We start from the raw sequence: 26588 nt of genomic DNA, 5'->3' as shown, positions 1-26588 counted from the left end.
CTCCCACTGATCTCCTTGACTTCCTTCAGCAGAAAAATCTGAGTGAGAGCATGGGGCGGCTGTACATATTAGTGGGTTTGACAGTAACCATCCCCGTGACCACTGCTTCTGTCGAACGGACATTTTCAGCCCGAAACAGAATCAAAACTTATGCCAAAAATACAACAGGACATACTCGACTGTCAGCATTCGCTTTGATGGCAATAGAAAAGAACTTCTTGATGGACCTGAAACGCACGGGTAATCTGTACGACAGAGTAATTGAAATCTCCTTGAGGAAAGAAAGGAGGATGGATTTTGTGTTTAAATAAAATGAATTTTTGGTGAGTAAAATATGTCTATTTTCCTAAATAATGTTTCATTTTTTAGGTTATTATTGATTCTTTTTTATGTGTCGCAGCTGTAGCTGCATTAAAGGTTTTATAGCCATAAAGTACTTATTGAGGGTTGGATTGATTCACACACAGCACTACTGAAGTCCTAACTGTGAAATGCACGGCCCGCCACTGCTTTAGATCCGATCAGTCGTCCTGGTCCCTTTGTGGAAAAACAGCCCCAAATCATGATGTTTCTACCCCCATGCTTCACAGTGGGTATGCTGTTCTTTGGATGCAATTCAGTATACTTTCTCCTCCAAACACGAGAACCTGTGTTTCTACCAAAAAGTTCTATTTTGGTTTCATCTGACCATAACACATTCTCACAGTCCTCTTCTGGATCATCCAAATGCTCTCTAGCGAACCGCAGACGGGCCTGGATGTGTACTGGCTTCAGCAGGGGGACACGTCTGGCAGTGCAGGATTTGAGTCCCTGGTGGCGCTTTGTGTTACTGAGCGTAGCCTTTGTTACTGTGGTCCCAGCTCTCTGTAGGTCATTGACTAGGTCCCCCCGTGTGGTTCTGGGATTTTTGCTCACCGTTCTTCAGTGGCGGGCCGTGCATTTCACACCTAGGACTTCAGTAGTGCTGTGTGAATCAATCCAACCCTCTAAGTATTTTATGGCTATAAAACCTTTAATGCAGCTACAGCTGCGACACATATAAAACAGATGGATGTATTAATAGCATGTTTTGGATTGGATTGGATAACTTTATTCATCCCGTATTCGGGAAATTTCGAATAACTCATTATTGGTATAAAAGAGACCTGTCCACAACGTCAGTCTCTCACATTCCAAACTCTACTATGGCCAAGACCAAAGAGCTGTCGAAGAACACCAGAGACAAAATTGTAGACCTGCACCAGGCTGGGAAGACTGAATTTGCAAAAGGTAAAACGCAGTAAAGAAATCAACTGTGGGAGCAATTATAAGAAAATGGAAGACATACAAGACCACTGATAATCTCCCTCGATCTGGAGCTCCATGCAAGATCTCACCCCGTGGCATCAATATGATAAGAACGGCAGTAGTGTGCCGTCAGGGCCTTCAGGGCCTTCCCTGCTGGCCTAAGAAATATCTCAATCACAGACTGATGTTAATTATATTTTGTCCATGAATTCCAAATTTTCTGTCAGCTGTTATTTGAAGCTGTGCAATTAACCATTTTCTTGGGAAGGGCAACAAGTGATCCTTTTTGCCAGCAGGGCGATCTGCCGTTGGAAACTTCATCCTAATGAGTGCCTATTGTTTCAGAATCGGTACATTATTATTTTAGTTCTCCTTGATGTCTGTAATATTAGTATACACCAATATCGGTGCAATGTAATTTTCATTTTTTTATTTCATATAATGCGAAGTGGCGCGGCCTGGCGGTTGAGTGGTTAGAGCGTCGGCCTCACAGCCAGGGTCCTGGGTTCGAATCCAGGTCAGTCCACCTGTGTGGAGTTTGCATGTTCACCCTGGGCCTGCGTGGGTTTTCTCCAGATACTCGGTTTCCTCCCACATTCCAAAAACATGCATGGTAGGCTGATTGGACACTTTAAATTGCCCCTAGGTATGAGTGTGGGCGTGAATGGTTTTCCGTCTCCTCGTACCCTGCGATTGGCTGGCCACCGATTCAGGGTGTGCCCTGCCTGCTGCCCGAAGTCAGGTGGGATAGGCTCCAGCACCCCCCACGACCCCAGTGAGTATAAGGCGCTTCTGAAAATGAATAATACGAATTCGGCGTCCAATCCAATTTGATGGGGGACTGGATTGTTCGATTGCTACCAGCCCCCTCCCAGTCAAATTGGATTGGATGTCTGTCGCTGTCAATGGCAGTGAAAAGTGACGACTCAAGGGATGAAATTGATTTGATGTCAATCACTGTCAATGGAAGGGAATGAGTTCAGCGAATCTCGGGTATTCGGCCTCATCGACTAGTAGGTATTTCAATTGGTTTGCTGCAGGACTTTGAATTCCCCACTTCTCCTTCCTCGCCCCCCGCACCCTCGGGACTCAGGTTCAGACTGAGCTCAGCCCCTTCCTCCCTTCTGGAGGTTCGGGTTAATCTGGAAAGCAAGAGGACTTTATTCAGGAGCTGCGCACCGTCGGACTCTGAGGGGAGAGCGCACCCTGTTTGGTTACTACGTTTGGACCTTTTTACGGCAATTCCTGTGTGAGAGAGTGGACTGGAAGTCATGGCGACATTCTCGGCTTTATGGGTGCTCCTACTGTGCCAGCTTTTGACATCCTCCGATGGCCAGGTAGGCTTCCATTAATGGCCGTGTCGTTGCTCCATTTTTTTTATCCACCTGGAGCAGGTGGAAAGTAAAACTCTTTTGTTGACATGTTTTTTTTTTTTATTCACACAAAGCTGTCGGAATAAACTAAATAAATAATAATAATACCCCCCGTAGAGAGCTGTGAAATATTATTGTGCCCCATCAGAACTGCATGCATATTTGGCCTCCTTGTACTATTACATACTTTACAAATTTTATTTAAACAAAAATGCACTGGTAATGATACAAATAATAGAGTGACGAGTGAATGTTTAAGCATGCAGTTATCGTTAAGTAATGTCAAGAGTGGGGTTTAATAAAATAAATATAACAAAAATTCATGTAAAATCCATGGTAATGTGGAAAATAAAGTTTTCTGGCAACATAAAAGAAACAAATTAGTTTATTAAGAAACAAGTAGACCAGAAGTTGTCAAATTATATGGTCACCCTTACATTTTAAATAACATCCATTGATGTCAGAAATGAGATGTATTGGTACTGCTTTAGAGAGCGGATTTTGCCAGTGGTTTTCTTCAAACTGTGGAATGTACAGATAGAAATGAGTGCGCACAATACCACCTCTGTTCATTCAGACTAGGGCATAAGCTCAGTGAACAAATCCACGTTGAATTATGCACACGCTATTTTCTCAATGTGTCTTTTCTGCCTTGTGTATATACTCTATTTGTCTCCTTTCATATACACAATTATGATACTATTGGGACCCAACTAACGAGCACTTTTCACTGGGAATGTCAACTGCTCCGTGGTGACAAAAGAATTAGATTAGATTAGATAACTTTATTCATCCCGTATTGGGGAAATTTCACTGTCACAGTAGCAAGAGGGTGAGAATACAGACACAGAAAAATACATTTTAGACATAAATAAATAGGTAATAAATAAGGGAATAAATAAGCATGTTGCATGATATATATATATATATATATATATATATATATATATACACACATATATACATATATATATATATATACACACATATATATACATACATATACACACACACATATATATACATACATACATATACACACATATATATATACATATACACATATATATACACATATACATATGTATACATACGGCTGGTCTTTAAGAATGATGCTCTTTTGGCTTTGCATTACAGAGGCCTGGTCCGCGAGGAGCAGTGGGGGCATTAGGGCCGCCAGGGCCCCCTGGAAGGGATGGAATTGATGTGAGTTGAGCTTTGTCTTAGAATTTGTTGCGCATTGGTGGCAGCTTCTATGAAAATATATTAGATCGTATATAAACAGTATACATATACTATAATGTGAGTGTTAAAATGTTCAGTGCACTACTATTTTTCATCACTGCCAAATTGTCAAAATTGAATGATTTGAACCTTAAAATATCCATTTTCACATTGGCTTCCAATAAAAAGAAAATAAGAAAGTCGCCACCCAAATAATTTCATTATTTAAACAACATATGGTATACTGTACGCATTAAAAAAACAAAACAAATACACATTCTATGAATAGGTGAATCTGGAAGTTCTATCCAACTATGCAGGGTCTCCTATTTTTTCAGTTTCAAACATTTGCATACAGGATTACATAATGAATCAAACAAAACAGATGGGTAATGTGTGTTTTAGATATATTTTCAGATACATTTCTATGACATACTGTGCAGTATTTTACATAATTTAACTGGCCCCTGCAACTTACACTTTGTCAAATATAGCACCCTTTTAACTTGCATACCATGTAGAGTTTACACTGGTTGCGTTCTCTTTTCCAGGTTTTTAAATGGTTTATCACAGTAGCTACTCCCACTCGCTTACCCAATTATTTGGGTTTTCCTTGATCTTTCGGGGGTTCAGATGAGTCATCAGTTGTTGTAATTAAGGGCTGTAGTATGACTATTGCATGCAGATAAAGGCAGGCAAGTGTAAATGGGGTTTGATGCCCATCAATTTGCACAATAGACAACTTTTCTAATAGTTTGCGTGAATTTGAGTTGTCATTTTCAGTTGCTACTTTAGTCAAGTTCTCAGTTTACTGTTGATTATGGGGACATCCATGAATGTCCCCTTTTGTGGCAATGTGAAAGTATCTTATTTGTTGATCATTTGGATTCAGTATTGAGATGAAGGAAAACAGAGAGTCTATTCATAAATTCCCCAGTGGTGTGCGACCATCCGGACTTTCACCTCACACCTCCCCCTGTACTTTCAACCCCCTCCATCCAAACCAGCAGAGGGGTTTGATCATGTGAACATTTTTCGGTTTTGGATGTTCTGCTTCCAAGTCCTGCAGAAACGTAGCATTATACATTCTTTGCAATGTTTTTTTGTCTTTCAGATGTAAGAACCTTGTTGTAAAATGCTGATATAAAATTTGTCTAACTTAAATGTATGTCTTTTCATTACAGGGCAAACCCGGACCATCTGGAATGGCAGGGAAAGCAGTGAGTATAGAATGAGTGTTTTTATTTTTTATTTGTGATCAGATGTAATAATGTTTAATGTCATACCTCATGATAAGAAGGTTTTTGGCTTTTGCCGGGTGTTCACATTTGCTTTTCTCCAAGTTATCAGGCTTTGTCTCGTTTTCCAAAACCTGCCATGTGCGTGATAGCCATATGAGAAATGCTTTTTATATAATGCTTTACCATTGGTTATCTGATCGACAACTGCTGTACCTATCACTCAAAGTTAGGAATCTTCAATAGAGAATCAATAACATACCGTATTTTCTTGCATATAAGCTGTATTTGTAATTCAAAAAAATGAGGCCTGAATCAAGGGTATGACTTATACATGCACAAATTAGACTTGACATGCACCAAACTGCAAGGTGACAAAGACCAAACGCCATAAAGCAATGCGGCCGATACGGTCATTTTTTTCAAAATAGAGAAAAGATAAACAGATAAAACGCTAAACAAAAATTATTTTGACGTTTATGATGAAATTCAATCCGTATCTTGCATAAAATGTGAAAAAACTCATTTACTTGTGCCTGCCTTTGCTCGCTCAGGGCGCCACCATCTTACCTTTTACCGGTAGTTAAACGTGCTCTGACTGGCCAGACGTGAGTAGCCTTGATACATGTGTTCGTAGTGTTTACCATGTCAGCACATCCCAACAGTTATTTAGGCTGATCGAAGTTCTTGCGGTCGATCATTAAAATATCAGCCTTGATACCTGCACAATGTGTATCTCGTGCTATTATTGAATCCAGAGACTTGGTGATATTCATTCATTCAGGTTTTGAACTGCTATATATACATATATATATATATATATATATATATATATATATATATATATATATATATATATATATATATATATATATATATATATACATATATATATATATATATATATATATATATATATTTATATATATATATATATACATATATATATATAATCAGTGGCGGTCCGTCCATTTCCTAGTGACGCCTTCAGCAAAAACTATTTTATGGCTATAAAACCTCTACTGCAGCTACAGCTGCGAAACATAAAATAATCAATAAGTCAATGCACAAAAATGGGGTAAAATCCACTTCCTAGCAGCATTTAATGATTAAATACAAATACTGGAGCTTTTCAGACATTACAACTGGGCCAGGGGGGTGCTTTTCCCTGGAAAAGACCGCGATGGACGTCCATGGCGAACCGGCAAAAATTGCACTAAAATGGAGTAGAATCCACTTCCTAGCAGCATTTATTGATTAAATACAAACACTGGAGCTTAAATATAAACACTGGAGCTTTTCAGATATCAGAACCGGGCCCACAATTGAAATATTATTTAGGAATATAACCATATTTTACTCACCCAAAATCTTTTTTAACTGTACATAATATCCATCCTCCTTTCTTTCTTCCTTCTTTTCTATCGCCATCGAAGCTAATGCTGAAAGTCGAGCCTGTCCTGTCGTATTTCTGGCATACGTTTTTATTCGATTTAGTGCTGAAAATGTTCGTTCCCGGATGTGACAGGCTTGCTTGCTTTGGAGTTGTCTGACCTTTCTTAATGATGTCCAGCTTTTTTTTCTTGAAAAGTCCGTCTTGAAAATGGCTTTAAATCAACACAACAATATATTTGCTTGTGCAGCTCGCTCCAGATACGGTTTGGTGGCTCTGGCTCGTCCACTCTATCACTAGTCAATCATAGTTGGTGAAAGCGATGACATATCCCTACGCCTGTGAGAAGGCATTGTGGTGTTGCCAACTCGAAATCTGATTGGTTAAAGCAACAGTCTTATCGACGCTTGTTTAATGCAGCAGAGCCTGCAGAACTGATTGTGAAGGCCTTGAGGCAGATTTCTGAACCTGGCAACAACTAATGGCTGAAATGTGATTGGTTAAATGCTTCAATATGAAAACACACATATGGAAGCAGTGCAACCAGGGGGAAAAGCAATGAAAGGAAGCAAACAGACAATTTGGAATTATTTAATAGGGAATGAGTTCAGCGAATCTCGGGTATTCGGGCTCATCGACTAGTAGGTATTTCAATTGGTTTGCTGCAGGACTTTGAATTCCCCACTTCTCCTTCCTCGCCCCCCGCACCCTCGGGACTCAGGTTCAGACTGAGCTCATCTCAATAGTATTGATGGACAAAATATAATATATGATTCAGATATTTCTTAGGCCAGCAGAGAAGGCCTTGAAGGCCCTGACGGCCCGCCACTGATATATATATATATATATACACGTGTGCATGTGCGTATGCGAATGTGTATCTGTATGTATATATTATTTTAATATATTCGGTGCCATTGAAGGTGATAGGTTTTTGAGAAGGAGGACAGGAAGGACTAGGGCAGGGCATCACCCAAAACATTTGCAACTCCTATTGGTATAGTATTCCACTGGGCAGCCCCCCATATTTGGAAAAGATACATTCATAATAAATACATTTTGAATGATGACTTTACCTATGTAAGGCCATTTATTAACAAAATTTAAATGTAGAGACTTACAAAAATGCGCAATGTTGTAAAATGCACTTTCAAACACCAGATTTAAAATGCAGTTAAAATATACATATATATATACTTTTCATACTTTCTATTGTAGTACTCTTGTAGCCTGACAGCGGCCCACCAGGCCTATAAAGCACCAGTGGCAACCCTGCTAGGGTATGACAGAGCCACGTGCCATTGACTGTGCTAGATTTTTAAACCCATTTTGACTCATCAATGATTCAACGTATAAATCTGAGAAAGTCTTGAAATTAACACAAAATATGTATTTATAATTTTGTTAATGATGTTCTATTTATTGCAGGGGCCCAAAGGAAAAGCGGGAATACCAGGAGTAGGAGGAAAACCAGGCTTACCAGGACTTCCAGGGGTGGATGTAAGTCCTTAAAATAGTAACTCTATCTGTGTTTTTGTGTGTGTTGTCCATTAAAAAGGAATAACCTCTTCTGCAGTCTTTTTTTGCCACGAGGAAGAATCACATATTCACTCAGTAAAACAATGGTAACTTCCCAACAGTGATAGCAACTAATTTTTTTCAGGGTCTGACAGGTCCTGATGGTCCCCCTGGAAAAGACGGACCTGCAGGGGAACAAGTAAGTGTGTCGTCTGTGCCGCTCAGTTGAAGTACAGAATATATGCAGGTTGGATTAGATTGAGAGTATGATGCCTGCGTGCCCTTTGTCGAGCTCGATCTGTCAAACTCATGGCCCAAACACTTTTAATGAGGGATCAGAATCAGCTTAATTTCTCTAATCCGTCCCGGAATTTACCTCCCCTCCATGTGTGAGTCTGTCCACATTTTATAACTATACACACAAACATTATGAATGCAACATCAATTAGATTTCCGCCAAAGTCTCCAAATCTGCTTCCAAAACACTCAACAAATCGGGTAATTAGTACGAACGAACTAAGAATGAATCAAATGAGGACGCGTGTCCCTAGTTGCTCATTAGGAACTACATTACGCACATTGGACTTTAGGAAAATAGTGGCTTGTGTTGATTACTGTACACCGATACACTACTCTGACAGCTAAAGAAACACGAATGGAACTGAAGTCACGTCCCATCTGTTCGCGAGGAATGCAGCGAATGAGCCAACTAGTAACGTCTCTGTGATTATTTGGATTCTATTGTCTTCACAAATACAGCTTTTAAGTGTGCAAATACAGAGTGACGGAAGTTGGGGAGATGGGTCAATAGGTCATATCTTTACCAAATTTTTGGACAACAATTAGCCTGATTTGGGGTGAATCAGTCCAATCCATGATAATAATAAAAACCTACCAGATTAATCTATGGTCTTAAAATAGTAAATTAAATGATTGTTGGGCTTGGTCAATCTACTTATCTGTCAATGTTATTCTGAGTCAAGTTTTTCTTTCTTTCATTTTCAAGAACAAATAAAGTTACAAATTTTATCCAGCAGCATGTCACTCATATTTTCATATTCTTTTTTAAATGTAATAATATAAATAATAGTTTGGAATTTTTCAATAGTTTAGCATTAGTTTTACCTTTCCATAAACTCGGCTCAGATGTTGTAAAAATATTGTAAAGAGAAATAAAACAAAGAAACATAAATAAAGAAAAATAATAATTTAAAACCAATTCTTAAAGCTAACTAAATTTTAAAAATACTATTTTTAATCATTCTGACATGTAAATATTGTTTGTGGTGTTAAAATGTGAAAATAAAAGGATGTGTCTTTATTTTCTATATGTTTTTGTTACTTTTGTGATACCCAATACAGTTTCAGTCCTTTTTTTTTAATTATTTATCCATAGCTTTTACTTACCGTATTTTCATGACTATAAGGCGCACTAAAAAGTCTTGAATTTTCTCCAAAATAGACAGGGCGCCTTATAATGCGGAGCGCCGTGTGTAAGCTCTAAAGCCTGACTGAGATCACTTCTTGCCGACACGCTTCTTATATAGAGAGAAGACGAACGTGGGTGGGGTCAGACGCTAAAGGCAAGCCCCTACAAGGTACTCGTATATAGTGTGGGCATGTTTATTGCAAAACAATTTCCGTTTGGTTTCTAAGGCCCCCCAAAAATGAATATAATACAAATAGACATGCTTACGTAGCTCAGTTCAAACTTCAAGCCATAAATTATGCAGGGGAACATAGGAATAGAGCAGCCGCGAGGGAATTTTAGGTCAACGAATCCATGGTTAGCAAATGGAGGAAGCAGGAGAACGAGCTTCGCCAAGTCAAGAAGAAGAAGCTGAGTTGATTTGCGCGTGCCCATCTCTCAGCAGCGGTGAAAAACCAAGTCACGAAAATGAACTCTGAGCTTGCCTTCATTCCCAGAGGCTTAATTAAAAGCGCCGGGCTAGTTACGCCACTATATGTGAATGGATTGTGGTCGCTTGGACGAACGTGTCTGCTTGCACTGTTGTTCGAGCTTTTGCCAAAGCCGACACAGCTTTACGAAGAGTAGGAGGCAGCGCCGGGCTAGTTACGCCACTATTTTCGAATCGATTGTGGCCGCTTGGACGAACGTGTCTGCTTGCACTGTTGTTCGAGCTTTTGCCAAAGCCGGCATCATTTCTGTGGAGCCACATGGCAATGACAGTGACTCTGACAACGAAGAGAGGGAACCCGGCATTTTTGATGAATCATTTGGACAATTATTCAATTCGGACACAGAAAATTAGGACTTTGGGGGATTTGTGGGTGATGATTGATCAAAAAACGTGAGTACATTGTAAAATGGCTAAATAAAGTGCAACCGAACTCAGTTTTGCTTCCGTTGCCTTTTTAAAAACGTGTTTTAGCATGTGTCCGTATGTTTAAGCTGGTGTATGTTTTGCCATGCCTGGCTGCGCCTTTAAATGCGGTGCGCCATATAGTCGTGAAAATACGGTATTTTTAAGTGTGTGAATATTAATCAGAAGTCAGCCCGGTGGCGCAACCTGGGGTCCTGGGTTCAAATCCAGGTCACATCTACCTGTCTGGAGTTTGAGCTGGTGTTTAAGCTGGTGTATGTTTTGCCTTGCCTGGCTGTGCCTTTAAATGCGGTGCGTCTTGTGTGTGTGTGTCAAATACAGAAATAGCACTCCTTACTGACACTGCGCCTTTAAATGCGGTGCGCCATATAGTCGTGAAAGTACGGTATTTTAGTTGGAAAAAAAACTTATTTCAATTCTAGTTTTTCGCATGTCGCTCATTTTTGTTAACTATACTAACATTGGTTAGCGTCCTTCTCTTTGTAGAGAATCTCATCTCGTTTTCTAAACCACTTTTTCCTCATTCGGGTCGCGGGGGTGCTGGAGCCTATGACAGCTGTCTCCGGGCCAGAGGCGGGGGACAACACCCTGATTCGGGGGCCAGCCGATCGCAGGGCACAAGGAGACAAATAACCATTCAGGCCAAGGAGACAAATAACCATTCACGCTCACACCTAGGGGCAATTTAGAGTGGCCAATCAGCCTACCATGCATGTCTTTCGAATGTGGGAGGAAACCGGAGTACCCGGAGGAAACCCACGCAGGCCCGGGGAGAACATGCAAACTCCACACAGGTGGACCGCCCTGGATTTGAACCCAAGACCCCACAACTGTGAGGCCGACGCGCTAACTACTCGCGCCACCAGGCTGCCCTTCTAGAGAATGTAGTATGATATTTATATGTATAGTTTATACAATTCATTTTATGTCTCTGTGTGTTCACAGGGAGAAACCGGACCTCCTGGGCCAGCTGGGCCTGCTGTAAGTATCCCGACATAACATCAGTCAGGCCCTCATCTAACATGCAAGCATCTACAAATTTTGAAGCAGAATATGTGCCCGTAATGCTTAATGTGTTTTCCGTAGGGCAGAGGGAGAGCAGGAGCTCCAGTGAGTCTAAAATTGTTTAAATACACAGAAAATGTTCAGGATTTATTTCAAATCAATTTTAGAGGAATCTTCAATTCCTCTTTTAAATGTACATGACATTTAATATCTACTGTTTTCAGGGACTACCCGGGACAAACGGCTTGTCAGGTGGAGTCGGACCTCAGGGTCCTGTGGTGGGTGTATAATCTCTATTCCATATCATGAGGTAGAACTTGACCTCATCCACTGTCTCAATGTGGAATACAGTCATACCTTGAGATACGAGCTTATTGTGTTACGGGACTGAGCTCGTATGTCGATTTGCTCGTATCTACAATCAACTTTTCCCATAGAAATGAACTAAATACAAATTCATTCTTTCCCACCCTCTGAAAAAACACACCGATAAACAGGATATTACAATGGGAAATTATTGGTTGTAATTCACCATCTACTAACAGAGTAACAAATTACTAGTGGATGGGAGAGAGAGAGAGAGACTTGACGGATGTGCTTGTAACGTAACATAAACTTTAAATTTAACTTAAATAAACTTAGATTCCTATACACACACTTGAAAAAAGTTTTAATCTTAGGTTACACTAAATTTATACCTTCTTGTGCAATAACCAAGGGAAAGAGGTTAATGTATTCCATAGCGGCTTTCGAGGCAACTTCCTGCTTCTCCATACGTATTGGCGAGCCAGCTCAGTCACGCAAACACTACTCATGTTTTTCGATTACAGTGGTACCTTGAGATACACGCTTAATGCGTTCCGGGACTGAGCTTGTATGTCGATTTACTCGTATCTCAAATCAACGTTTCCCATAGAAAATAACTAAAAACAAATAAATTCGTTCCAACCCTCAGAAAAAATATCACCAAAAACAGAATATTGGAATGGAAAAACATTTGTATTTGTTCTAATTCTATTAACCGAGTAACAAATAACTAGTGGTTATGATGTTTAATAGTACTAAAATTAGACGGCTTTTGCGGAGGGGAGAGAGATAGTGAGAGAGAGAGGGGGGGGGGAGAGAGAGAGAGAGTGACTTTTTGCACAGCATCGCGCTCGTGACATGACATAAACAAATTTAAATGAACTTGGATTACGATACATACACATTCAAAATTAAGTATCAATCTAACCTTACACTAAACTTAATTTGAATTTTGTTTTAAATTTTTATACCTTTCTTCTCCCGGGTTGGCTTTATTTGCCCCGCCTCCACCCTGACTTTCAGCTGCAGTTTTTAAAAGGAACCTATTGAGGGTTGTTTCCTTTTGTCTTCCCTTCAAAATATTACAAAAATGATGCACACAAATGTCCTCACTATAGGATAACGCACGACAACTTGCCAACCGGAAGTAGTATACTCCTCTCGTATTGGCGAGAAAGCTCCGCCACGCGAACAGCATTCTCCACCGACTAACGGGAAAAAAACCACTGAAAAAATGCAACGCTCCGCCCAGTGCTCATAGAGACAGTTACACGAGGAAGTTGCGGCGAAATGATGTTCTTATAAGCAGCCTCTCGCATAGGCTAAATGCTCGTATATCAAAATCTGTCTCGTATCTCAAATTGCTCGTATATCGGGGCAGTATGTCAAGGTATTACTATATTTCGTGCTTCATATTGATTGTCTTTTCTTCACACTACTCTTCCTTGCACCGGCTTGCTTTAGACCCATTGTGTTTCCCGTAATTCTGCACTTGCTAACGCAAAAAAAACACGGAAAAAATGCAACGCTCCGCCCAGTGCTCGTAGATATCTTTGCATGAGGAAGATGCTGCGAGAAAGCCAGTTGGCTGAAATCATAAGCAGCCATCTGGCTGTCTCGTATGCTCGTATCTCAAAATTTGTCTCGTATCTCAAGGTAAATATTTGCTTGGAATTTTGTTCGTATCTCAAATTCTTCATAAGTCAGGGCACTCATATGTCAAGGTATTACTGTATATTATGTGCCCAATTTCATTCTGATCCGCACATGAACAATCGAGATACACTGATGTATAGCTGTTTGTATAGAAGACAGAGGTGACATGCAATATGACTATAATCTGCTTTATCCTACTAGGGGGCCGAGGGTCTACCAGGACTTCCAGGACCCGCTGGTCCTGATGGGCCACCTGTAAGTGCAGTCCTCATCCTGTGGGAGAAATAGTACAGCTGTTTGTTACAAGAACACGGTTGCATTTTTTTCTGCTCACATGTTTTGTTTTTTCAGGGTCTTCCTGGTACTCTTCATGATCTCAGTGGGGACCTTCTAGTATGTATTGAATGGTACATTAAATGAATTGCATATAGAGAGCACAATACTCAGTGTTTTTGTTGTTGTTGTAAATAGTGTCCCGCCATCTGCCCATCTGGACCTCCCGGTCCTCCTGGGATGCCAGGATTTAAGGTACCTATTCATGATAAGTATAGTCGCAACACCGTCTAATAGCATTTATAATAGCATTGTCATAATTCCAGTGATTTTTTTTAATTTTTTTTGTAGGGTCACACGGGCCATAAAGGAGAAAAGGGAGAAGTCGGGAAAAATGGAGAGAAAGTGCGTGTATGGCACAACTGTCTAACAGAAATTGACTTTTTGTTGATTTAATCTCTTACTGCTGTGTCTTTAGGGTGCTGCTGGTCCTCCCGGTCCTCCTGGTTTTCCGGGAACTGTTGGCCTGCAGGTATAAGACAATATAAAAACTGCAGCTTTTGGGGGACTCATAATGATGGAATTCCCCAAAATGCTGCTGACCTTTTTTCCCAGGGTCCACGTGGTCTGAGAGGTTTGCCGGGTCCAATGGGATCTGTGGGAGACAGAGTAAGAAACAGCTCGGATTGACTTTTTTTTGGAAAAGTTTGTACGTTGTCTTTTCTCTAAATCTTTTGCTTGTGTGTAGGGTCTTCCGGGATTTAGAGGAAAACCTGGCATTGCCGGTATCATTGGAAAGACAGTGAGTCTCTCTTTGTCTTTGAACCCCAACACAAATGAGATTTTTTTTTCACCTCACTAAGCAGTCATTTACAGCGCTAGGCATCCAATCATTTGACTGTGAACATTCATTTGCTTTTTGGACATTTAGCACCACCACTATTACATAACCATTCACAGGCAGCCTCCCGGTCGATATAATTTGGACATATATCCTAGTCCATGGCAGGCGAAAAGTAAAAACACGAGAAAAAACGTGTATTTCAGGTTTATTCCTTTTAATTTTAAAAGTTTAGCTTTTATTAACTTTGTATTAAATGATTAATGTAGGTGTAATGGGCGACCCGGCGGAGGAGTGGTTAGCCCGTCGGGCCTCACAGTTCTGCAGTCCTGGGTTTGATCCCAGGTCGGTCCTCCTCTGTGGAGTTTCCTATTCTCCCCGAGCTTGCGTAGGTTTTCTCCTTGTACTCATTCATTCATTTTCTGAACCGCTTTATCCTCATTAGGGTCGTGGGGGTGTTTGAGCCTATCCCAGCTGAATCTGGACCAGAGGCGGGGGGACACCATGAATCGGTGGCCAGCTGATCGCAGGGCACAAGGAGACGGACAACCATTCACAATCACACCCGTACCTAGGGGCAATTTAGCGTGTCCAATCAGCCTACCATGCATGTTTTTGGAATGTGGGGGGAAAACCGCGCAGGCCCGAGGAGAACATGCAAACTCCACACAGGTGGACCCACCTGGATTTGAACTCAGAACCCGAGAGGTGTGAGGCCAACGCACTAACCACTTATCTGCCGGGCCACTCTGGCCGTGTATTCCATCATTCCAAAAACATGCACCTTAGGCTAGTTGACAATGCTAAATTGTCCCTAGGTGTGAGTGTGACCATGAATGGTTGTCCGTCTCCTCGTCCCCTGCGATTGGCTGGCCACCAATGCAGGAGGTCCCCCACCTGGTGCCCAAAGTCAGCTGGTATGCGAATGGACATGCCAAATATCATATATACAGTGCCTAGATGCATTGCGTCTTGCCATTTCCTCTTTTGTTACGAGTGAATTTTGCCTATTTTTTTGAGTCGCCGTTGAAAATGTCTCCTAAATATTGACGTTCCTTGATATGCTAAATGAGCATCACTCAATTGCGGCATAAATGAATCTACACTCTGGCATTCTTTTGTACATAATTCAGCTGGTGCTGCCGCTTTCCTTGGCCACAAGCGCGCACCTGCTGTTGTTCAATTTGGCAATCGTCTGGACAGTGTCAAGACAACAACAAGAGCAATAAGAAAAATGCCTCCCAAATCTGACGAAGAGGACGTGGACTAAAGCTCAAATATCCTGTTTTTTATTATTATTTAAAGCAAACAGAGATGAACTATTTTCACTGAGTACAGTACTTAAAGTATTTACATTTTGTTAATTATAGATTATAATTAGATATTAATACATTATAGTCTTTTTATATGCCTTAAACTGTGATATTTAATAAATAAATTTCTTGATAATTGTACTGGTGTACTTTCGTATAGGCACAAAAACATGTAGTATGTCGTAATAATAGGGGTGATCCTACCTCGCGTTTTTTTTTTATTATCGCGGCCATGTCTGGTCTACATTATCTGCGAAAACGAGGGATTACTGTTATTGGAAAACAACAAATGCAATTGCTATTTTTTTATTGATCAAAAGGGTATCTCTACCCTATAATGGGTTAAAGGTCTTAAGTTTCTAGTTTTGAATAGCTGGTCCTTAAAAGGGTTAGTAGTTCCCTCTTTGTTTCATAGACTACAAACGTAATTATACATGGTCCCATCAATAAATCGCTCTTTGTGTTTCATCTGATTCTTCCAGGGTGATACTGGAGAAAGGGGTCCCCAGGGATTCAATGGACCCAAAGGAGAAATGGTAAGACAAAGATTTGGACTTCAGCCCTGCAAATATCACGTTAAATATTAAAAATGCTTTCAACAGGGTAAGATTGGTCCAAAAGGAGCCATTGGTGGTGCCGGACCCAAAGGGGAACCTGTAAGTGACCAACTAGTAATGCATTAAATAGTCTATTTAAAAATAAAAAAAAACAGAAAAGGAATAAAAGATTGTGTCTGATTTTTGCTTAGGGAATTCCTGGCAGAGACGGCAAAGATGGCACACCAGGAATGGATGGCGAGAAGGTATGTTCTGCTGTTTCGGCCTCCTGTGCTCTAAGTACAGAAAAGACACTGAGTAGTAATGAACTTCATGTGAAAGACGGTCCCTCCAAGTATTTAAGCAAGCAAATTATGTATTTATTAAACCTTTGAGCGTGGAAGAAGGAATGAATAAATGGTGGAAAAATTTCACCTCGTTTTTGCCCACCGCACATAAACGCTGATTGACACAAAAACGGGTGGAGGGGGGCAATTATCAATGATAGACAATCAATTATGTAGCTCTTTTCATCCTTCTGCTGTGAATTTGAATGTGACTGGTAGACATCCAGTCAGTTTGAACTGGGCAGGTTAAAATATAATGAACATTCGTTCACTCGCTGCTGTTCTCCCAGTTTAAATAAATTTGATATTTATTGCCATCAATGGCAGTTCATTAAAAAGAAATTATTTCCATTGAGATGCACATGATAAAGGTGGAGCCTACCCCAGCTGACTACTGGCCAGAGCCAGGGGACACCCTGAATCGGTTGCCAGTCGATCGCAGGGCAGAAGGAGACGCACACTCACACCAATAACTATTGGCAATTTAGAGTGTCCAATCAGCCTACCATGCATGTTTTTGGAATGTGGGAGGAATCCGGAGTACCCGGAGGAAACCCACGGCGATCATGCAAACTCCACACAGGTGGGCCGACCTGGATTTGAACCCAGGATCCCAGAGCTGTGAGACTGACGTGCTAACCACTCATCCGCTGGGCTGCCTACTGAAGAGGAAACATTTTCACCAGTTTGCTTTTTAAAATGAACTAGGGAGCCACAGTCTCATTTTAACTGATGTCACAATTGCAGTTTGTGTTTGGTTAGGGTGATGCTGGGCGGCATGGGGTCGCTGGAGAAAAAGGACCGAATGGACTCCCTGTAAGTTGTTAATATGTGTTCTCTATCCATTAAGTGAGAATACGTACCCACCTATGCTTTACAGAAGTTCACTATGATATTTTCTCAACAGGGTTTACAAGGAAAATCTGGCAGCAAGGGATCAAAAGGAGAAGTTGTAAGCTTTCCACAACCAAAATCATGTCTTTAGCATTAAGGAGACTTGTGAAAGATCTCTGCTTTAATTTCACCAGGGTGATGCAGGAAAGGCTGGGGAGACGGGACCCTCTGGAGAGCCAGGTATTCCTGTATGTATCTGGTGGGCGTCTGGACCTTTACTATGTCTCTCCGGCGTGGTGTTAAACCCAAGGCCGACCAGAGTAGCATGTCGTTCCTCACTTGTTTAATGTTTTTCCACAGGGTGACATTGGCGTACCAGGAGAGAGGGGTATAGCAGGACCCAGAGGAGTGGCTGTAAGTTTGAGCCAATATGTGGCACCGGTGCACGACACTCAAACTCCTTGGCAGCCATTCACAGTGATAGATGAACTGGCTCTGCTCTAACAATTAACTTTTTTACATTAACCGTTAGCTGCCATGTCGGTGCTAGCCCTCCCTATCAAAATTGAATGGACGTCTATTGCCCTCAATGGCACTGAAAGAGTTAAGATTCATGCAAAAAAAAAATCAAACAAGTTTCAACCATTTGATTCAACTTGCTCATTAGGGACTATTATAACCCTTATAGGGCACTCATTTAAATATTATAAAATTCTAAAAGTATTAATAATAAATAAGTAAACTTTGGACTGTTATATGTGTTTATTTAGTTTTCATTTAGATATTTTACTTTATTTATAAAAAATCTAAAAAATAAATAAAAATAACAATACAGTACAGTAATCCCTCAAATATCGCGGCTTCAACTATCGTGGTTTCACTATCACTACATCGCATTTTTTTTCTGGGGGAAATCTTTGTTTTGTTAATAAAAAAAAATTATAAGTTCATAATGCTACTAGAACTTCAGTTAAAAAAAAATTAAATAGGGGTGACCCAACTTCGCGGTTTTTCGTTTATCGCGGCCATGTCTGGTCTACATTCACAGCGATAATCGAGGGATTACTGTAATAATAAACTATACAATAATAAATATAAATAAAATAATCATTACTCATCCTAAAGTTACAGTTTTTAATAACACTGGCCAACATTTTCTTTTGCTACTTTATATACTGATACTATACAATTTTTCTTCATTATTTTTCTCCCAGTATGCCTTAGTTTTTGTCAATTTTTTTCAATATTATTATATATGTCCTGTTTATAGATTCCTCATATAGTTTAAACTAATACCAGTTTAAATTGATTTTAAAAATTATAACAGGTAGTATTTTTTTCGTACCGTATTTAAACATATTTTGCACTATTTTTTTCAAGTGTAAGCAATATTTTATAATTATTTAGCATTGCACAAAAACATATTAAATCTTGAGTTGCAAAAAAGAATCTTACAGGGGAGAAAAAGGGACTAATTGCCTTATTGACTGCCGTTGACGGCAATACATGTTCAAAACAATTTCACGGGGAAGCGGGCAGCAATTGCTGCCAGCCCCCAGTCAAGCTGGATGGGACGCTTGTCGCGGTCAGTGACAGAGAAACATGATTATACTCAATTCTAGTCATCCGTATAAAAAAGGATTAGATATCTGTCAATAGCAATGAATAAATAATAATGTTAAAATTACAAAAAGTAGTCACTTGCCCTATAGAAAGTTAAGGAGAGAAGCGAACATTTTTCACTAACAAATATCACCGTATTTTCTCGCATATAAGCCCCCCCCCCCGCGTATAAGCCGCGTAATTGCCTTAAAATGGTTGAATTTTACAATTTGTCACATATAAGACGCCCCTGATTCACAAAATTTACCTCCATATTCATTGTTTTAATAGGGAGTACAAATGTGTTACTTTGAAGGGAAAATCTTAAGAAAAATCATCCCATGTGGTATTTCTGAGATACGGTATGAATGGAAAGGATTGTGTGCTGGATTGCACATTCCGAAAGGATGTTTTCTGCACGTGGACGAATTAAAAAAGGACATCATTATCAGAAGGGGGACATGGAAAAGCATTGTATTCATTCACATGTGAATCTTCAGAAAAATAATATAGGCACAAAAAACAAATATGGATACATACAGAAAAAAACAGGTTTATACTAATTTATCCAGTAATAGTTGTTTGATTACTGCAAAACAGAAAATAACCACCAAATAGAAAATGTTAATTTGTAGAATCTACTGGTGAAAGAGTATAGCAACGCTGTAAGTTTTGTGCACATATAAGCCGTAGCCTTGATTCAGTCATCATTTTTTTTAGTTAGAAATACGGCCTATATGCGAGAAAATACAGTAGTTAGTGACTTGCACCACTACAGTTTGAGAAGTGCGCAACTGTGTATTATCTATAAATAGGAGATGGTCAGGGACTGAAGGAGGCATTCACACTTGTGTATGCACAGTCAAATACACTTTTGTGCTTGGCATCAGACACTTGGCCCAGAAATAAAAACACCATCATAGGAATTGGCATGGAACACAGCTTAAAAAAGCTCATCTCACATGATCATTTGTCATATTTACATGTTTAATCATTAAAAAACAAAACAAGACAAACAAAGATGCAGTATAGTATAACATGGACTTTAAAATGTTTTGGCTTCATTTAAAAAATAAACATTTTCTTAAGAAGGCGAAAAAAAGAAATACAATTACAGTACTGCTCATTTAATAATCAGTGTTCTTTTCTTGCAGGGAGGAATTGGACTCATAGGTAACCAAGGACCTCAAGGAGTGAGAGGTTTCCAGGTCAGTGAGAAAGCCAATTCGCTTTTCATTTTCTGCTGTCACAAATATTAATTTCCAGACTTTTGTGGGTGGCAGGGCATCCAAGGTACTTTGGGAGATCCAGGCCTTCCAGGCCCAACAGGAATTCGGGGAGAGTTCGGTGAAAGAGTGAGTCATAACATAACATAAACCTGGGCAATTTCCCGCACCAACAGTAGCGCATATCAAGAGGTGTCTTCACAACACAGTTGAGAAGTCAATACATTAGTGGAATTGCAGCAAGACAGATCCCCCACCTTGAAAGTCCGAACAAAGATGGTCTTTATATTGCTTCCCTTTCCGTCAAACCTGCCTGTCTCACTGCCCCCTCAATAGCCCCCTTACCTCCCTCCAGCTTCTAACCTCTTGCACAAATTTCTCAACATTGCCCTCATTTATGTTCTTCTCCCCCCGAAAACCAACCACACAGGGCCCAGTTGGTGCTTCCGGAGCTAAAGGAGACATGGTAAATATTTTAATCAAAGTTCAAGCTAGTCGTTTATAACAAAGGCTTCCCTGAACTTGTCTTTTAATGACGCTGTTTGACTGTGTTATTACATTGGATATGTGAGAGCTACTATTTGATTTGTTGTAATTGCAGGGGGTCGCGGGAAGTGATGGTTTACCTGGAGAGAATGGAGAACCGGTAAATATCCTTGGAACACATATATCATATTTTGGGGGGAGTATATGTTGCTCAAAAATGCTCAATTAAGACATAAATCACATTTTTGGAAGGAAAATTATATTTGATCAGAGACCAAGAACAAACATACATTAACTAATCATACTACGCATCTATTACCATATTAACACATTCCTTCCTTTTATTCACAGGGCCATTTTGGAGCAGTTGGACAAAAAGGAGAGGTCGGAGAGATTTATTTTTACTTATACATTTTGTAAATTGTTTAACCAGCCAACCTTTAGCCCCAAATAGAAGTGTTGAAGGTAGTCATGGTGGTCTCCCGGTGGGCTTCTCTACCACCAAGCTCTCTGGCTGAAACTCTGTATTTTAGGTTACATTCCTTGTTTGTCTATTGCTTTATTTTCATCAAGGCAGCCACTGCACTTTCTGCCTCGCATTCCAGGTTTAATTCAACTAATCAGAGTCAATCAGTGTTTCTTCTGCATTATTGACTGCTTAAATGGCACAAGGAAGAGATGAGTAGCAGGGAAAGGCCGCATGAATTTGTGTGATTACAAAGTACAGCATTTGAGTTTCATGCTACAATCTCATCTCATCTTATTTTCTAAACCGCTTAATCCTCATTAGGGTCGCGAGGGGTGCTGGAGCCTATCCCAGCTGACTTCGGGCCCGAGGCAGGGGACACCCTGAATTGATGGCCAGCCAATCGCAGGGCACAAGGAGACGGACAACCATGCACACTCACACCCATACCTCAGGGCAATTTTATGGTGTCCAATCAGCCTACCTTGCTTGTCTTTGGAATGTGGGAGGAAACCGGAGTACCCGGAGGAAACCCACGCAGGCCCAGGGAGAACGTGCAAACTCCACACAGATAGACGTGACCTGGCTTTGAACCCTGGACCACAGAGCTGTGAGGCCGATGTGCTAACCACTTGCGCCACCGGGCCGCCCTTTGAAAATATTGCATTAGCTATTTTGCATCTTTATTTCTTTCTCAATAAAAAAAGCAGCCAGGCAGCCAAGTGGTTAGCGCGTCGCCCTCACAGTTCTGTCATCACTGTGTGGAGTTTGCATGCATTTTCTGGGCTTGCGTGGGTTTTCTCCAGGTAATCCGGTTTCCTCCCACATCCCAAAAACTTGCATGGTAGGCTGGTTGAATACTCTAAATTGCCTCTAGGTATGAGTGTGAGCGTGAATGGTTTTAAATATTGTTTGTTTATATGAGTGAAACACATCATTTATGTTTGCGGGCCACACAAAATGAATAAGCCCCCTAAACTTGAGTTTGAGAACCTTTGCTTTAATGTTAGTACATTTTATTTTATTTTCCCCTGTGATTTTTGGGGTGGAAAGAAACTTCATTTTGTTCCATCTTGGTTTCAATTTGCAACTAATGTCCAAATACATGTATATTATACATTTTCATTGGGAACAGGCAGGGAAACGAGGAGAGCTTGGACCTAAAGGTGTCATAGGGCCACAGGGAGAACTTGGAGCAAGAGGGCCTCCCGGAAAACCAGGATTAATGGGCTTTCAGGGAGAACAAGGTCTTCCTGGAATAGCCGGTAAAACAGGTGTACCTGTAAGTGCTTCATTTTCGATGACACAATTGATTGAATTAGTTTACCATTCGTAATACAATCTTGATATTCTGTTTCAGGGTAAACTAGCAAGCGAACAGCAAATCAGAGAGTTGTGTGGCTCAATGATTGATGGTGAAGATGAACATTGATATATATTTATTGCAGAGATATTAGAAACATAAGAGGGCAAATAACTGTCTAATGGCCTTCTCGCAGATCAAATCGCACAACTGGCTGCCAATCTTCGCCGCCCCTTGGCACCTGGGATGGTTGGCCGACCTGGACCCGCCGGCCCTCCAGGACAGTCGGGGTCAGCCGGTTCCATTGGTCACCCTGGTACTCGTGGACCTCCAGGGTACAGAGGCCTGCCAGGAGAACTTGGAGATCCTGGTACTAGAGGTATACATTTTTAAAACATATATGGATGAGGAAAATGGGATTGATTGTCACAATTTGTATTCTTTTGTAAATATATTCTATCAAAATGTCTTATGATAATCGTATGTTGGCTTGGATTTAACGTTCTTTTCATTTTTAAACCGTCAAAGACATACTGACACCTGACAGATATAGATATATATATATATATATATATATATATATATATATATATATATATATATATATATATATATATATAGTACTTTGCGGGGAAGCTCTAAATCTCATAATACTTCGCCGCTGCAGCAACCCCCCAACCCTTACGAGGATACGCAGTATGAATGACAACCAACTATGTGATCAGCCAACCCCATGCTAATGTAACATTACATGCAGATTGTTGGTGGTTCTAATCAGTGAAAACCATCTGCTTTGACCACAGGTGATGTTGGGGAACAGGGTGATAAGGGACCCATTGGCAAAGCAATTGAGGGCCCTGTTGGAGACCAAGGATACCAAGGTACGGTCGGTGTTCTAGTATTAGGTCTAACCTACTTTTGAACTCTACAACCAATTTGCTCTCAAGGCATGAAAGAAAAAAAATTCTAATGATACCGCATGTATCGAAAAAACACATTTCCAAAACGAACTACATGCGGCGTAAATGTGTCCCATATTTGGGAATTGTTAAGCATCCAATAGGCACAACTTAGGCATTTTTACTCACCGCTGCAACAAATTGGAATGTGTAAAGAAAAATAAACAGACGTCCAGTCTCCCAGAAATTCTGGTAGTCTCCCTTAACATAAATCATAGCTCCGTGATGTCCTTGAGTCAGATAAAATATGCCGGATTTTGTGTCTAGAGGAGAATTAGCTTATTTATTTTTCTTATTGAAGAAAAGAAATGTGCATGATGCGTGTCTGTCAAAGCGAGTGCATGACATGATGAGCGCGCTGATTGGTTCAGTGAAAAAAAAACTATCCAATAAGCTTTCACGGGTGGTAAGGAGGGCTTAGACTTTCTGTCTGTGAAAGTCAAGGCAGCTTGAGTGATGGAGGAGGACACATTCATCTCTAATAAACGAAAACAATAAACTCACTTTATTGCAGGATATAGTAATGTACAGTCGTACTTCTACTCACAAAATTAATTGGTTCCAAGGCTTTTTCGTAACTTGAAAATGTTGTAAGTCGAGGTGTACTTTATATGTAAATTCTCTAATTCGTTTCACGGTCCTCACACAACTACCAACTAGACCCCTTAAAATTAATCAAAGTGTCCCAATTTTGTATGAAAGATGTGAGGAAACACACAAAAATGACAGAACATTATAAGGAAATTTATTAATGTCTTAAAATAAATAAAGCATATGAAAATGTGCCCTGCGCCGCTGGAGGATGAATCTGGGTATGATAATTGAAACAGAGTTTGGATATATGTATGTAAATGTAGGCTAAATTAATACTAAACAGTTACATTTAAATAATAATTACTAAATATAGGAGCTATTTGTGAAATTATTATTCTTAACTGATTAGTAATAATAAAAAGTTGGGAAAATTAAGTCAGTATGTAACCAGTTTTAAGAACAATTTCTTTAAGCATTTAATCAACGATCAAAATTGGTGTTGATTCACTAGTTGAATTGTGGAAGACCTATTTGCCAGATCTACTAACCCTTCAAATGAAATCCAAACAACAAGGATGATTTGGACCCCAATTTAATGCTAGTGGTATTCGTACCCCACTTTGGGAACCATATAAAAGGATCATAAACAAATCATAATGATAATAAATTGCCTTTGTCACACTTCACAGGTGTTCCGGGAGTTCCAGGAATTGTTAAAGATGGGCGCGATGGATCTCCAGGAGATCCAGGTGAGCCTGGAGAGCATGGCAGGGTAGGTAGGACTGGGCACCAAGGACCTCCAGGAATCTGTGATACATCAGCCTGTCAAGGGGCATCAGTTGCAGGGAAGTCATCCAACCCTAAAAACTATTAAGTATCACTTCCTGCCATCCGGTGCCATCTGAAGAAGCATGCCAAAAAGGTAGGAGAAAGGATGGAATTAAAGACCAGGGTGGTCACAAAAATTACCCCCTAATTTGAATCAGTCAGGAAAGACAACAACAATTAGTGTGACATTTTGAGAAGAACTGACAAACAACTGAGGTGTGACAACAATACCAGCAACTGAGAGTCCTACCCCACGACCTCTTGGAATCACACTGTCTTGCAACATGGTGGTTGCTTGGACAAAGCGATAGAGAACATCAGTTTTCCCTCCTGTTATTAAACACGAGACTTTCACATTTGACCAAGTGAAAAAGATGGAATACGTGCCTTGTGTATAAAAACTTTGTACATGTTCTTGTCCTTGCCCCCAATTTTTATGGTCTACCCTGACAACAATATTGAGTATAGAGTATATGCAATTTGGCCCATTTATGTACATTCCAGGTTTTGACTTTAAATTATTCAAACAGGTGCAGAAAAAAAGACTTATTTTCCAGCTGTTCTGTTTTTGTTTTATGAATTTTGTTTCATAAAATTTCAAGTTGAACCTCGAGAATCAACTGCCAAATAAAACTTGTGGATGAAGACGTTCACACATTGTAAAATAAATTCAGTAGGTGGAGGTGTTTTTCCTTTTTTGGAGGTTGGATTCTTCAATAACCACATCCACGACGTATTAGAGGTGCTGTAACAATCACATAAACAAGTAAAAACTATTTATTATGTGTGGGTGACTGTTGTATGTACACTTGTTAGATGACAGTGATCTGTTGTAATAAAGCCACTTTTCAGTAAAAAAAACACACTGTTCTCTACATATGGAGTGGTAGATGTGCATTAAAGAATATATCATAAAAATCACTGAAAACTCGGAAACAGTTAACATTTCTCAAAGTGGGCAACTGAACAAAACTGATCAACTTATCACGTTGACACTGAAGTAGCACAAGCTGGAGTAATTGAAGGTCATTGTCACTGAACGTCAACGTCAGTGTGGTTTCAGTGTTCTTTTACAGAATGGCACAATGGTTTACCCCACGCCAGGGGTCACCAAACTACGGCCCGCGGGCCGGATACGGCCCGCCGGCACATTTGGACCGGCCCTCTGAACAATACCAGAGACGCTATCGGATTTTTTTTTTTTTTTTTTTCCGGATGCGGCCCGCCGGCACATTTGGACCGGCCCTCTGAACAATACCAGAGACGCTATCAGATTTTTTTTCCTATTTGGCCTTGAAGACTGGGACGTTTTAATCTTGTGTTTGGTTCATTGCACCCCTGCTGAGCCCACAAATCATCCCAGTGAAGCGGGGCTTCGCATTGCTTCTTTGGTGACACGCGCGGGGAGAGTGTTTCCCTTTGATGCATGCGGGCACGTCCACCGTTGCATGCACGAGCAGTGTTACCGAGACATCTGGACGATCGCAGGTGAGGGCGGAGCCCTGGGACCATCGCGGACTATTCAAGCATATTAAAACTGCAACCTGTTTGAGAACGGAATAATGGCGAAAAAGTTAGGTGAGAGAAAAATTGATTCAGAATGCAGGGTATTTAACCTGGAGTGGACAAACGATTATTTTTTGTTCAATGCAAAGAAAAGGCTGTTTGTCTCATTTGTCAAGAGACGGTGGCGGT

At 40.3% G+C, this 26588-nt stretch overlaps 1 protein-coding gene across 4 annotated transcripts; it reads left to right on the top strand.

Annotated features, from left to right (window-relative positions):
- The first annotated feature begins 2321 nt into the window (after positions 1–2321).
- On the top strand, positions 2322–25575 carry col9a3 (collagen, type IX, alpha 3). Of its 4 annotated transcripts, XM_077608450.1 has the most exons (32): positions 2322–2624; positions 3798–3866; positions 5069–5104; positions 7944–8015; positions 8179–8232; positions 11324–11359; positions 11465–11488; positions 11608–11661; positions 13547–13600; positions 13697–13738; positions 13817–13873; positions 13970–14023; positions 14097–14150; positions 14234–14287; positions 14367–14420; positions 16255–16308; positions 16375–16428; positions 16521–16574; positions 17418–17471; positions 17563–17607; positions 17684–17737; positions 17850–17903; positions 20246–20299; positions 20375–20446; positions 20748–20783; positions 20919–20963; positions 21155–21187; positions 22405–22551; positions 22630–22684; positions 22769–22951; positions 23376–23453; positions 24755–25575. In XM_077608450.1, the coding sequence occupies exons 1-32, from the start codon at positions 2559–2561 to the stop codon at positions 24937–24939; spliced, it is 2037 nt and encodes a 678-aa protein (XP_077464576.1). In that variant the 5' UTR covers positions 2322–2558; the 3' UTR covers positions 24940–25575. The 4 variants fall into 4 exon arrangements, with proteins under 4 accessions (XP_077464576.1, XP_077464578.1, XP_077464577.1 ...); XM_077608452.1 differs by lacking the exon at positions 2322–2624 and having other exon boundaries at positions 3827–3866; positions 11470–11488; XM_077608451.1 differs by lacking the exons at positions 2322–2624; positions 3798–3866 and adding an exon at positions 4869–5000.
- The last annotated feature ends 1013 nt before the right edge of the window (positions 25576–26588 follow it).

This window comes from Stigmatopora argus, chromosome 1 (genome assembly GCF_051989625.1).
Source record: "Stigmatopora argus isolate UIUO_Sarg chromosome 1, RoL_Sarg_1.0, whole genome shotgun sequence".
NCBI lineage: Eukaryota > Metazoa > Chordata > Actinopteri > Syngnathiformes > Syngnathidae > Stigmatopora > Stigmatopora argus.
The sequence above is the reverse complement of the archived record's forward strand: the minus strand, read 5'-3'. Positions and strand labels throughout refer to the sequence as shown.

Excerpts from the sequence above, each read along its gene's own strand:
- col9a3 (XM_077608450.1), top strand. The coding sequence starts at position 2,559 with ATGGCGACATTCTCGGCTTTATGGGTGCTCCTACTGTGCCAGCTTTTG. Across the intron at positions 13,739-13,816 it reads ATCTCAGTGGGGACCTTCTA|TGTCCCGCCATCTGCCCATC; the intron begins GTATGTATTGAA and ends TGTTGTAAATAG. Across the intron at positions 22,952-23,375 it reads TGGAGATCCTGGTACTAGAG|GTGATGTTGGGGAACAGGGT; the intron begins GTATACATTTTT and ends CTTTGACCACAG.